At 44.0% G+C, this 13,911-nt stretch overlaps 1 protein-coding gene across 2 annotated transcripts; it reads right to left on the bottom strand.

Moving 5' to 3' along the window:
• Nucleotides 1-7,323: 7,323 nt before the first annotated feature.
• Nucleotides 7,324-10,335, bottom strand: LOC106588480 (uncharacterized). Of its 2 annotated transcripts, none has more exons than XM_014177569.3 (2): nucleotides 10,179-10,335; nucleotides 7,324-9,079 (listed from the first exon to the last, which is right to left on the bottom strand). In XM_014177569.3, exon 2 carries the CDS (start codon nucleotides 8,956-8,958, stop codon nucleotides 7,861-7,863), a length of 1,098 nt encoding a protein of 365 aa, XP_014033044.3. In that variant the 5' UTR covers nucleotides 8,959-9,079; nucleotides 10,179-10,335; the 3' UTR covers nucleotides 7,324-7,860. The 2 variants fall into 2 exon arrangements, with proteins under 2 accessions (XP_014033044.3, XP_014033043.3); XM_014177568.3 differs by lacking the exon at nucleotides 10,179-10,335 and adding an exon at nucleotides 10,027-10,172.
• Between the last annotated feature and the right edge of the window lie 3,576 nt (nucleotides 10,336-13,911).

Here is a 13,911-nt window from a genome sequence, read left to right as displayed (position 1 = left end):
TCATTTTTTATAATACATCTTAGATTGTATAATGAATTTGTCTTTTTATTGAGTATGATTTCCATTTGCTTTGGTTTTCAAGTGGGATTGCTCGCTCAGTTTGTTCGGTCCAAACCTCCCAACTCTGTAGCCTGCTGAATGTCAGGTTAGAAAATGATAAACACACAATTTGCAGATGCATTTAAATTGCTTGCAGAAAGTCTTAGCATTACTCATCATTAGTTTTCTGTCTTTTTCTGTCTCCCTGGGCTCTGTAAGCCTCCAGTTTGAGGTCTCTGAAATGCACCTTGTAACATTAGAAATTGCTATGCAGTTGCTCGAGCTCTGACTGTCAGGCACCCTTTGTAGGCTTGTGTATTTTTAACAAGTTATTCATGTCTACTTGTCACAATGAGTGAAAGTTATAGATGTAGAGATGTGAGGAGTTTTTTATGCACAAGCTACATTCAAACTGGGTGCAAGAGTTATTGATTTACAATTCTGATGTGTGTTGGCTTTGTGTGTTGGCAGGCTGACTTTGGAAGCTGGATATTTTATACTCATTTTCATATTTCTCTCTCTCTCTCCCATTATTTCACTCTCGGCAGTTGTCGCTGGTTCAGCTTGACTGCTTCGTTAGGGCTCATCATTTGCATTCAGATTAATTATCTAATTACCGACAAATGTCCGGCGGCCACCCCACACTGCGGCTCGTCAGCTCTGAGCCTGTAATTATTTTAATCATTTACTTTCATCTGGAGCATTCCTGCCATACTCCTGTGTTTAGAGGCCATTCTTAATTACCCTGCCAAGACACTCTTCTCCTCTTTTTGTGAAAGAGAAAGGGAGGGAGAGAAGGAAAGAGAGAGAGAGAGAGAGAGAGAGAGAGAGAGAGAGAGAGAGAGAGAGAGGGAAAGAGAGAGAGGGGGAAAGAGAGAGAGGGGGAAAGAGAGAGAGAGAGAGAGAGAGAGAGAGAGAGAGAGAGAGAGAGAGAGAGAGAGGGAAAGAGAGAGAGAGAGGGAAAGAGAGAGAGGGGGAAAGAGAGAGAGAGCCCAATGGGGACATGATCCAGGAGCACTGACAGCACAGAGGAAGCTCTCTGAGCTCTTCTAGTTGTTCACCCCCTTCTTCATACTCTCTCTTTCTTTATATCTCTACCCCCTTCTCTCTGCACAACCCCCCCTTCCCAACTTCATCCTCTTTTTCTCTCCCCTCCACAATCACCCCCCCACACACTATCCCACCCTTTCCCCCCCTATCCTTCCTCCCTTTCCCCTTTATCGCAAGCACACACAGGAATCGCCCCTGGGCTTCAGTGCTCTGACTGCTAATACACTGACTCACACACACACACACACACACACACACACACGCATACACACACACACAGAAAGCAAGAGAGCAGAGAGAGAGTAGAGAGAGAGAAAGAGAGAGAGACTAGATCAGAGTGGCGTGCACACGCACACTGTTTGTGGCACACATCACAATGCACACATCTTTCCACTATCCGCCTGGAAAATCTATACACCTCTCTGTCTGTCTATCCTTTATTTAGACAGCCATCAGCCAGCCTGTTCCATCTCTCAGTCTGGTTCCTGCCCAGCACATGAGAGATGGGTCAACTCCCCCATGACCACTCAGTAATGATGCTCTCACTGAACCCTTAAGCGAGATACACTCACCCTGACTGCTCTTGTTAAAGAAAAAAGATACAAGCTATGTAATTGGCCTCTTGAATATTTAAGTTAGCCCGGGATGAAAGTTTAATGAAAAGATTATTATCTACCAGTTTATCACACTATTTCATATTTAATTTTATTCACTGGCTGCTGCTGCAGCACTGTCCATTTTGACAGCCGTGGATACAGCAGAGAGACACGCGGGTTGAAGCCGCACGAGACAGCAAGTAGAATATGATGAATTACATTAGTGAACTGAGCAGATTTTTTTTCTTCTATGTATCTTCACAAAACACTCAGTCAATACTTCTAACACACACACACACACGCACGCACGCACGCACTCACACACACACACACACACACACACACACACACACACACACACACACACACACACACACACACACACACACACACACACACACACACACACACACACTGTAAGGTTGCTGTTATTTAGTCTTATTGTTTGTATTTATAGGGGGAATTAATCCTTTTTGCCAGAAATGGTGTGAAAAGCAGACAATGTTGTGCTTTGACAGACATAGCACTTTAGCCAAACCCCAGTGGGATACGTGACAGAGTTTGGGAGGATTATGTATGGACCCAACTTGCCCTAGGGGGAGAGCTGCTGGAATGGGACATGGTTTGAACGACAGAGATTAGGGATCAAGGTGCACGGAGCAAACCATTTGAGGGAATAGCCTACACTGGTTAAAGCCCCCGTTTCACCATACAAAAAAAAACAATAAATATGCTTGTCTTTTTGTAAACACTGAAAGATAAAAACAGCCTGGAAGATGAGGCTGTGGCTGTGAGGCTCAAGCATTTTGACATGGTTCAATTTACTGAGATAAGATCTTCACACACAGATTTTTCTTTGTGAATTTAGACAACATTCGCATGGATTTGTGAGATAGCCTAATTGACTGAGTAGGCTAGACTGTAACCTGTTTTATTTGATAAGTTACTGCAATACTGCAAGAACAATTTCACACTAACCAACAGACTGGCCTATGATGTGGTGGATCATGAATGGATCATTTAGAAATCTGGGGCTTGAATAGAAGTGTCGAGGGAATAGACAGAGTTATTGTGTTAAGACTTTGTTTAACCTTGCCTTCTTACATTTTGGCATTCAATTATAGGTCCTGAAGAAATGCGAGGTCGGTATCAGTGGCACCGTTTATCGGTTTAATCCACAATTTCATGGCGCTGAGGCGGGATGGGTAGTGGCCCCCGCTCGCTTTTGTTGATGGGATGTCACCGTTTAGTGGTCCCTTTCGTATCTAAACCGGGAGAGGACGTCGAGGGAACCTGGGCACGAGAGACCACTTCATCTCAAGGGGGTGAAAGAGAGCAAGTTAAATGGAAGTGACAAGCCCTGAAAAAAATCCTGCCGGCAGCTGCGCGCATTCGACATAGCCAGCTCCCCTACGGTCGCCGGCCGCACGACCCCCGTGCCTGGCACACACACCTGCCGCTCCTAGAAGCGCTTTCACCGAGAGCCACATAATCCATGGGCGTGTCACGGAGGGGCTGCACTCAATGTGCTCTTGTGAAAACCCCTTATGCGTGAAAAAGCCCCCTTTCTCCATCTATTGTCCGACACAGTTTTATGGGACAACATTGGGTCTTATGAGGTTTCAGGATTTACATGGGACTTTATAGAACGGTATAATCATTTCAACCAGAGAACGAATAAACGTTTTAACACGCTGTTTTCATATTTATTAGCTGGTTAAAGCAGCCGAGGCAGCTGAACCTTATACCCCAGACCCCACCAAAAAATGCTCTCAGTCTCAGACCCCCACATTCAGAATGTCCTGGCAAACCCGCAGAGAACCCTCAGACTTGGACAAGCAGGCAGGGACATGATGAGCAATACAGGAGTTCAGAAGGCCTACTATTTCCACGGGCATGTCAGCAAATTGAAATATAGGCCTATAGGCTCACTGTGTCGGCCTAGGCTAATTTGTGGTCACAATCAGGACCATCCTTTTATGTCAGCCAACAGGTTTGTTAAGTCTGATATGTTAAAATAGGCCTACAATGACGTGCATTAAGATGACGGTGCATTAGTCAGGATGAATGGTGACTTCCTTGAATTAGGCCATTTTATGTTCCAACATAAAAACAAATACAGACCTCTATGAATGATGCATTATGGTGGTTTACTTTATGGAGAATAGTATTATTATTAGTCATAGCCTACATTTCAATAACAACTTTACAACATGTATGCCTTTGGACTTCTGATACATTTGACCTTCATATACTTTCAACATCTTATTCAAATCGAATTAAAAATGAGTGGATGAATTCATTTTCATGCCATGCAAAGAGCACTTCCCATTCTCTATATGAGGACATATATATCTTGTCCATCCCTGACTCTCCTTGGCATTTATAAAGCACTCCATCAACACTTTTGTTAAGGCTCTCTGCACAATTTCTATCCTCACAGAACTGTAAAGGTTATGATGATATAGCCTAGTTGTGCTTCCTGTTGTAACGCTGCAGCCCTCCAGTTGTACTGAAGGTAGTTTGAGCATTCGCTAAGCATTTCCAATTTAGGCAATTCAGGAAGTGGTTTGAAATTCAGTTCATTAATTAAAATGTGCCTAGTATTTCTATGAGGACCTTTTCCAGTCATTCATTTAATTCTAATTCACTGCTGTGGATACTGATATATATATATATATATATAAAAAATAAAATAAAATTATACAAAGTCTGCTTGGAAATGAACCAATAATTTGTTTTATTTTCAATGGGAAAACAAAGAAAAAGCACAGTACTCAAACCACCCAGACAATTTCATACTCAAGAAGGATATATATACTGTATGGCTCATGGGAAATATTAGTTCATTTTCAATTTGGTATGTGGATCCTTGGTAAAAGTGATGAGATACTATCTATCTATCTATCTATCTATCTATCTATCTATCTATCTATCTATCTATCTATCTATCTATCTATCTATCTATCTATCTATCTATCTATCTATCTATCTATCTATCTATCTATCTATCTATCTATCTATCTATCTATCTATCTATCTATCTATCTATCTATCTATCTATCTATCTATCTATCTATCTATCTATCTTCAGCTGGATGTTTGCTCTTTCTCTTTTGGCCACAGGTCTTTCTATCCAGTTCATCATACACAGGCCGCGGGCCGCAGCCCTCTGCCCTCCCTCCCCCAATCCCCCACCACCCCCTTTCTGTCAAAGCTGATTGTTTCCACGCCAACAGAGTGCTGGGGGCTAGCACACTGTCACACTACATCAGGCAGAGGGAAGAAAGGGAGAGAAAGAAGAGAGGGGCGAGAGAGTCTGCTCTATGGACTCATCAGACAGCACTGGGTAGTAGGGGCCTGTATGTCCAACTCACAAAACACAGGGGCTGAACTGAAGCTACTGTACTTCATTGGATCATACAGAAGAGTGCCCCCTTGTGTTCTTAACACGCTATTTAATTTTATTAAAAAAGTGACCAACGGGCTATGTGATGAATAGGCGCCCTCTGGTGGACTAAAACATATTTTCTTATTTCACTCGATTTTATAGGCCTTCTCGAGGATAACAAAGATTTGTATAACTATCACTCATTTTTCTATCTGTGAGGATACGGTGTCATGGTGGGTTAAGCTTGTTGTCATTGTCATGTGAAAAAGACATGACGGAGTGATGGAAGAAAAAAAACACTTCAACAAAAGGCAAATCATTGAAAATCACCATCGTTATGGCACTATTACGACTAGCCTGATCTGGACGGTGATCGATCAATGCATGATTTACACAATAGGCTAAATCAGTAGGCTAAATCAAGGCAATATCATTGAGACAAAATATAATTCATGACAATGGTTAGCGTTTTAGGCAGAACGCCACTGCTACTGAAATCCACGTTCCCCACGAATGCGCGCACGGAGTGGCAAAGTTGCCAGATAGTATGTCGACACAATATCCCCAAAAGTCTGAAATGTAAATTCCATACAGTCCATTTTTTTTGTTTAATGAGCAGGTGAATTGTTGTTTCGCGAATATCTCAGAGTCACACAGACTTGGAAACACCTGCAACCGAATTGGGTGACAGGAGCCACAGCTGTGTGCACCTCTCTCTCTCGCCCGCGATAATTTGGGAAAAAACGCCTCAAACAGCGTTGCTAACGTTATCTTCGCTCGTTTTAACCGACAAAATTAGCAGTTCTGCTCGAGGAGAGAGACGGTGCGGCATCCCGCAGCCCCCCCGTGCGTCTGCTTCTCCCCGGGCGGGGTGCTCTTTCACCGGTGCCGCTGTTCGCGCCCAGCCGGGCCCCAGTCACACATGCCTCGTGTCCCGCCGTGCGGCGAACCTATTATACAGTGTCGCTGAAACGAAGAGATGTGTTCAGGGTGAGGGCACGGTGTTTAACGTGAGACACTACGCAGAATACCGATTTGAGTTAGTGGTTGCATCCAAGACAACTTTGTTCCTTACAGAGAGAGACACAATATAAACATTTGCTTGAATTGGCCCTTTGTGGAGTTGAGGCCAATTAATGTGAAGTTACTGCTCGTTTGCTTGGTAGGGCAGAATAGGTAACAAGCCCGAATAAAATGACCATCACATCTAATTGTATAGGCTATAGGCCTATGGGTAACATTTCCCTTCGCATTTTAACTTCACTGTAAATACATAGCCTAAGTACATCATGGTGATTGTATATCCTCAAAATGTAGTTTTGTTCTCCCCGTGTACTACTGTTTCTATGCGCTTTTTGGAAACGGTGTTTGTACACGGGACAATAACAGAACAAACAAACGTGTTGGCTGGTTATCCCAGACGCTTCCCCGTTTGATGCCCTACATACATCCCGCTTAAAAGCCAATAAACAACAGATAAATATGTTAATTCTCTCACACTTTCACTGTCATGCCTGCGTCCAGGAGAGGCGATAAGCTTTAGAACATAAGCCTGAGCGCCCGGAGTTCGGAGGCATAAGCGAGGATTATCACAAACTTGCCCCGGGGTTTGGCTCATATTGCGGGACTGGACCGGCGGCTGCTCACCGGGCCGGATAGGACCACCGGGCCCTGGGGCGAAAACTGACAGATTCCCCGGGGGACTGGACTCTGCAGGACCAGCTCAACTCAGACTGCAGATTAGGTGGCGAAGGCTGGTATCTCTGGGAGCACACACACAGACACACACAGCACGGCTAGACGTCCCCTGCCCGCGGCGACGAGAGACGCAGTAACCATGCCTATAAAGATTGATGCATGTTCCTCACAGGGCTATCAAACCCCCAACAGAACACACTCATGATGAGGCGATACAAACGAACTTTGTGCTGTTGATAAAGAGACGATTGTACTAAAATTATCATGGACCAGAGGCTGCAATTTATATATTTCAACAACGAATACAAAGAGGCTTTAACGATTCTATTAGTGCTTTATGAAAAGGATCAATTCCTTCATCTCAAATTGAAGATCAACATAATGCGCAAATAATTATCTCAAACGAAGGCCTATAGCTTAGGTTTAGCATGTCTTCGATATAAACTGTCTGACATTGCAGACTTGTACTGTGCGATGATTGCAAATAGACTAGTAAAATCCCAACATCTTCTTCATAACTTTATACATTATTAACTCACGGAGCACGAATATCTCTAAAACTATTTTATTATGTCACTGGAGAAGACAAACATGATATATATATATAATTTTAAAAAAAACATTTCACCTCATATGTTGTATTTGGAATATTTTGGGATTATATCACACTTATAGAGACAAATAAAACAGTACATTCTACACTTATATAGAACATTTGAAGATACAGGCATATATTAAACTTCATATAATATGTTATATATTTCCATAGTTTGGCAGGGTTAGGGTGAAAAAAGTCATCCTGGCTCTCAAGAAGAAAGGTGCCTTGGATATATTTGGATCTCAACACAGGGTAGGACGCCAATAAATCAAAAACAAACTGCATTACCAACTTATTAAAACATCACATCAGAATCAAATCTCAGAGGATGCTTGGAGATTGTCTAGTTTCGGGAAAAGTCAAGTCTGGGACACAACAAGCACAATAACCATGGCCAAGGCAACAATGCCTTTGTATTCCCCTTCAGCGACTGGCCGGTCTCTGCTGGTGACCACTTCCTGTTGGGGCCTCTGCGCTTCCTTCTTGCTCTACGATTGGCTGGCTGTGGCAGTTGCAGTGGTGGCAGTGCCCATGCGCAGCAGCTCCTTCCTGTGGTCGAGGATGACGTCAAAGCTGGACTGGAGGCGGTTCTGCTGCTCCTGGACGCGGCCCTGCAGGGTGCGGACCCAGCGGATCAGAGCCAGCCTGCGGTACATGGTGAGCTGGACCTGGTGCTTCTCCATCTCCTGGGCCTTGAAGCGCTCGCGGTCCCTCAGGGTCCACACAGTGTCCTCCAGCTCAGGCAGCTCGCCGCAGTCCGTGTCCGAGTCGGACAACGCTCCTCCGTCAAGCAGACTGTTCCCCGTTCTCAGAGGCTTGCTGCTCCTTTTCCTCTCCATTTTGTCATCCCACTTCCTGGTCAAAGAGGGGGTAAGGGGGTCTGCTGGGGCGGCAGGGGTCTCCTGGTTGCCCCCCTGGTGGTGGACAGGCTTGGGCTCCCCCACACCGATGCGATCCCACCCCCCCATGCCAGCCCCCTCGCCTCCGCTCTCCATGTTGAGAGAGGACAGGCTGCCACTGGACCTGTAGCTGAACTCAAAGTCTGAGTCGCTGTCGCCCCATTCCTCTGGGTCCTCCACTTCCACCTCCTCCTCCTCCTCCTCCTCCTCTTCCACCACCACTCCCTGTTTCATGACACCTCCCCCCAGGTCTTGTTTCTCCTTCTCGTCATCGCTCATCCTCCCCATCTCCTCCTCCATCTTGCCCTCCTCCGCGCCATCTGGGGGCACTCTTCCGTACCCATCGTCCCCACTCTCGATCTCAGGCAGGGACTCCAGGGGGCTCCAGCAGGGCAGGCGGGAGAGCGGGGACAGTGGCCCCGGACCGTAGTGGTTGGAGGAGGAAGGAAGGTGGGGCTGGTCGCGGCCCAATGGGCCCAGGTTACGAGGACGCACCTGGTTGCGATTCTCATCCCCTCCCGTCATGACGTCATCGTCTTGACCCAGGAAGTTGAAGTTGCCGTCCTTCTCGCCTTGCTTCCTTTTCCCCCCCTGCTGCTGGCTGTTGTTGCTGAGGATCCGCAGTGGGGAGGAGCTGCCTCCCTGGCCTCGGTACTGGGGGTTTACGGGTCTGTCCTGGTGGAGCATTTTCCTTGGCTGAAACTCACTTCTTAATGGAGATTCAATTCTTCGTGAATGAGATTCAAGTGTTCTTGATCGAGACTCAATTCTTGTTGAAGATTCACTTCTTGATCTTGACTGAGAGTCACTGTTTAGAAAAGGAGAGAGAGAAAATGGAATAAGATATGGAAGTTAATTAAGGCAATTGTTTCAAGGTTAATCCTTCACAAATATATCAGATAAATCCAGACGAATTTATCTGATACAGTCCTGTACGCTGCTGCATAACTCACAAGTTTGATATTAGCCTACTACCAGTTAATCTTCTAGCCATCACTGCCATTCCTTCTCGTTCTAATATATTAAATCGTATCTGCTCCGTGCTTCCAATTGCACTCCACTTAGGCCTATATTACCATCAAATATTTACATGTCTCCTCAGAATGGAAATTTCACTAATCCTTACTTCGGGGTACTGTCACTCATTCTCCGCTCTGTCTCATGATGCGCAGGCACGTGGTGCTGAAGGACAGCGACTAACGTTCCAGGGTTGCGCGCGCCACTGGCACTGACGTAAATATTGGCGCTCGATTGGTGAGGATCAAGTAATCAAGTAAAATCGACATTGGGTGATGTGATATAACATATCAATATTATGTTTTCTATTCTTTTGAGGTTCGTGCAATAGCCCAACAATAAAACGCACTCCCATCCTTTTTGTAGCCTATGTTTAGGCTAGGCTATAAAAGCTGTCAACAACAGGATGTTCTATATGCACCATTAATTACGTCTTCTTAGACTTGTGACAGTCAGAAGTGAAATACCATTAAAATTCCTTTAAATTAATTAAGCAGATACAAAATTAAGATGTGCGATTTGACAGGAACGAACGACGACGCCCGATGAAAGACTATGCTTATAGCTTATCAGAACACAAAGCATTAGAATAGCCTACCTACACAATGTTGTTTGAGAAAAATAGATGACAAAAAAAGAAACACGGTTTTATTAAATCAATATAAAAGATGAATTAATCTCCATTGTGCGTTACGTAATAGCCCTAGACCCAGTTCAGCAGCAGCGCTATCAGCTCACCCCATATCCTTGTTCTCCTCGCTCGTCCGCAGCGATAGCCTCGCTTCCACTTATACAAAACAACCTTTACCATTCCTTATTTAATTCGCTGATTACACAATCATTCGGATTGACAAATGTGTGAATCGATACATAAGAGGGCCTTGTCTTACCGTATGCTAGTAAAGTGCTTCGTAGAGGAAGTCGATTGGGAGCCCTCCCTATTTCCCCTCCTCCGGTCGACCCTCCTATGTGATGTTTATCTGCGACTACCCCCCCCCTCCTCTTCTCGCTCTCTCATCCACTCTTTCTAGCACTCTGAAAGAACAGACTACTTGCCTACCCAATGACTCACTTCCTAAACTGGGCAGGGACGGTAGAACGGGAAAATGCAGAGAGGTGAGCAGAAAGTAGAGCGCCGCAGAAATTACATTGGAACGTCTCACCATATCGTTGTTTTTTTGTAAAGGGAAAGTACGACCAGAAAAGTATATACCACAAACTAATATTTGTTTAGACTACTCAAATGTAACCTATAACACATTCTCATAATTTTGTCAAGGGAGACAGACTGCCATTTGTTGCATTAAACTGGTGACTGTATCTGTCGGTATGAGATTAGAGAGAGCGCCTGTGTTGAGTGTGTTTTCGGGTAGGAGGTGTGGCACATCAGACAGACTTTGCAAGTATACTCCCTCCCCATCTCCTGTCGCTTGCGGCAGAAGAGCGAACGACCCCCCCGTCTCCCCCCCCCCCCCCCGTCTCCCCCCACCCTCAACCCCTTTCCACTTCAACAACATCCCCATTCAAGTGCTGCACCTTCAGGCTGTCCCCTCCTCCCCATCGTTCAATAGTAGCCTAAGCACATGAAAAATACATCAAACACAGCGGCCGCTCGCGGCCTCATCACATGCAAAATCATCTCCATCTTCCAAAACCGAACACAGAACCGTGGAGCAGGACACCGATATAGAGAAACAGATAGCAACAGGGCCAGAAAATAGAAACATTGCGAGACAGAGAGAAAGAAACAGAGCATGCTTTGCGGTGCATGTGGACCAAATGTTCAGACGAAGGGTCATCCGCGAGGTCCCTCCGGGCGCTAAATAAATATTGTGCGTCGGTTATTGCGCAACCGAGGCAACTCATAAGCACCCATCTCACAACACAGGCATTTAATAAAAAGAGCATGACTTACCTAGTGAATAAGACCTTGTTATTTCAAAAACAAAATTACACAGCCCCGAGTAATGACCCACTTCCCTCAGTTCTGCTTCATCTCCAGCAACACCAGTCCTTACTGTGACAGTGGCCAAGGGGAATGACCCATGGCTATACCGTCAGCTCACTACACCACAATGCATAGCGGCAGATACAGTACAGAAAACCAGAGTAGAGTGGACCTACAGCTCTCTCTTCTCGAACAGAGATCGTTCAATTAGCCAAGACAAAGTAAATCAAATAAACCCCCTCACATTTAGATTTTCCACCCCTTGGGAAGCATCACGGAGAGTGAAAGATCTCATGTTTCTGATGAATTATTCTAGCCTCCTCTTAGTTGGGAGTCAAATAAAAGCTTTTCCTTCAGATTTTGTGGTTGGTCAGGGCCCACTTTTTTTTAATGTACATAATATTTCCCCATCTTTCAAACGAGGGGGACTTGGTTTGGGAGTTGGGATAATGTTATGACTGAATAAACAAAACCAGGATTACATCTCCGCCTAAAGCTAAGATGGTATCCACGGGGTTCATTCCAGCCCCTATGCCTGCTCCTAATGTTGTGTAATGAGCCTTCCTGCAGCCCCTAACCCCGAGACTTGCTGCTAAATCACCATGGACTAATGAGATGGAGAGATAAAAGCGGTCATTAAAAGTACTCCTAACGAGATCCTATTATTAGCCACTTATCATAATCATTAGATTATAAACTGCAATTATCTTAACTGGACCAAGAGTGGTCCTCCCTGAGCCTAGAGGTCAACCGGAGAATGGGTGGCAGTAATAAGGGACAGAGGTCTATAGGCTACAGTCATGATTCAGTCAGAGTCAACTAATATTCTATTGTTTGAATTCTGAAGCCAAGGTAAGACTGAGCAAAATTAAGGTGCAGAGAGCGAGAGTGACATTAGGGACACATTTAAGTATGCGATAAGTATGTTGCTTAAACTTTCGCACAATTCTACTGATATCGATGCAACATTTGCACAAAACTTAGTGGGGTGGTGGGAGGGGCATTTCTCCAACTAGGATTCCACCCTTAGCAAAGTCAGATACAGTGCCTTCAGAATGTATTCACACCGCTTGACTTTTTCAACATTTTGTTGTGTTAGAGCTTGACTTTAAAATTGATTAAATTGAGATTTGTCTTCACAGGCCTTCACACAACACCCCATCAGTATCAGTGGTGTAAAGTACTTAAGTCAAAAAATAAAATACAACTTCAGTCGTTTTCTTGGGGGTTATCTGAGCTTTACCATTTATACTTTTGACTACTTTTACTTCACTACATTTCTAAAGAAAATAATGTACTTTTTACTCCATACATTTTCCCTGACACCCAAAAGTACTTACATTAACAACACAGGAAAATGGTCAAATGTACACGCTTATCAAGAGAAAATCCCTGTTCATCCCTACATCCTCTGATCTGGCGGACACACTAACCACACGTTTGCTTCGTTTGTAAATGACGTCCGAGCGTTGGAGTGTGTTCCTGGATAATGATAAATAAATATATATATATATATATATATATATAAAAATTGTGCCGTCTGGTTTGCTTAACAAAGAATTTAAAAGTGTTTATACCTTTACCTTTAATACTTAAGTATATTTACTACTAATTACTTTTAGACTCATACTCAAGTGGTGTTTTACTGGGTGACTTTCACTTGTTCTTGAGTAATTTTCTATCTTTACTTTTACTCAAGTGTGATAATTGGGTAGTTTTCCCACCATGTTAAAGTGGAATTATGTTTTTCCAAAGTTTTCCAAATTAATTAAAAATGAAAAGCTAAAATGTCTTGAGTAAATAAGTATTCAACCCCTTTGTTGTGGCAAGCCAGGAGTAAAAATGTGCTTAAGTCACTTTTATTTATTTTATTTAACTAGGCAAGTCAAATTCTTATTTACAATGACGGCCTACCCTGGCCAAACCCTATCGACACTGGGCCAATTGTGCGCCGCCCTATGGGACTCCCAATCACAGCTGGTTGTGATACAGCCTGGAATCGAACCAGGATGTGTAGTGATGCCTCTAGCACTGAGATGCAGTGCCTTAGACCGCTGCGTCACTCAGGAGCCCCTATGGACTCACTCTGTGTGCAATAATAGTGTTTAACATGATTTTTTAATGACTACTGCAGCTTTATACCCACACATACAGATAATTGTAAGGTCCCTCAGTCAAGCAGTGAATTTCAAACACAGATTCAACCACAAAAACCAGGGAATTTTTCCAATGACTCGCAAAGGGTATTGGTAGATGGGTAAATAAAGCAGACATTGAATATCCCTTTGAGCATGGTGAAGTTATTAATAACACTTTGGATTGTATATCAATACACCCAGTCACTACACCCAGTGTTAACTCAGTTACCGGAGAGGAAGGAAACCACTCATGGATTTCACCATGAGGCAATGGTGACTTTAAAACATTTTGAGCTTAAATGGCTGTGATACGAAAACTGAAGATGGATCAACATTGTAGTTACTCCACAATACTAACTGAATTAACAGTGAGAAGCCTGTACATAATATATTACAAAAAATGCATCCCGTTTGCAACAAGGCACTAAAGTAATACTGCAAAATATTTTTGCAAAGCAATTGTGTTTTATTGGATTTGCCCCAAACATATTACCGAGCACAGTAGTGGCTGCATCATTTATGGGTATGCTTGTAATT

Source organism: Salmo salar, chromosome 27 (genome assembly GCF_965601325.2).
Source record: "Salmo salar chromosome 27, fSalSal1, whole genome shotgun sequence".
NCBI lineage: Eukaryota > Metazoa > Chordata > Actinopteri > Salmoniformes > Salmonidae > Salmo > Salmo salar.
Note: the sequence above shows the minus strand (reverse complement) of the source record. Positions and strands in the feature narration are given on the sequence as shown.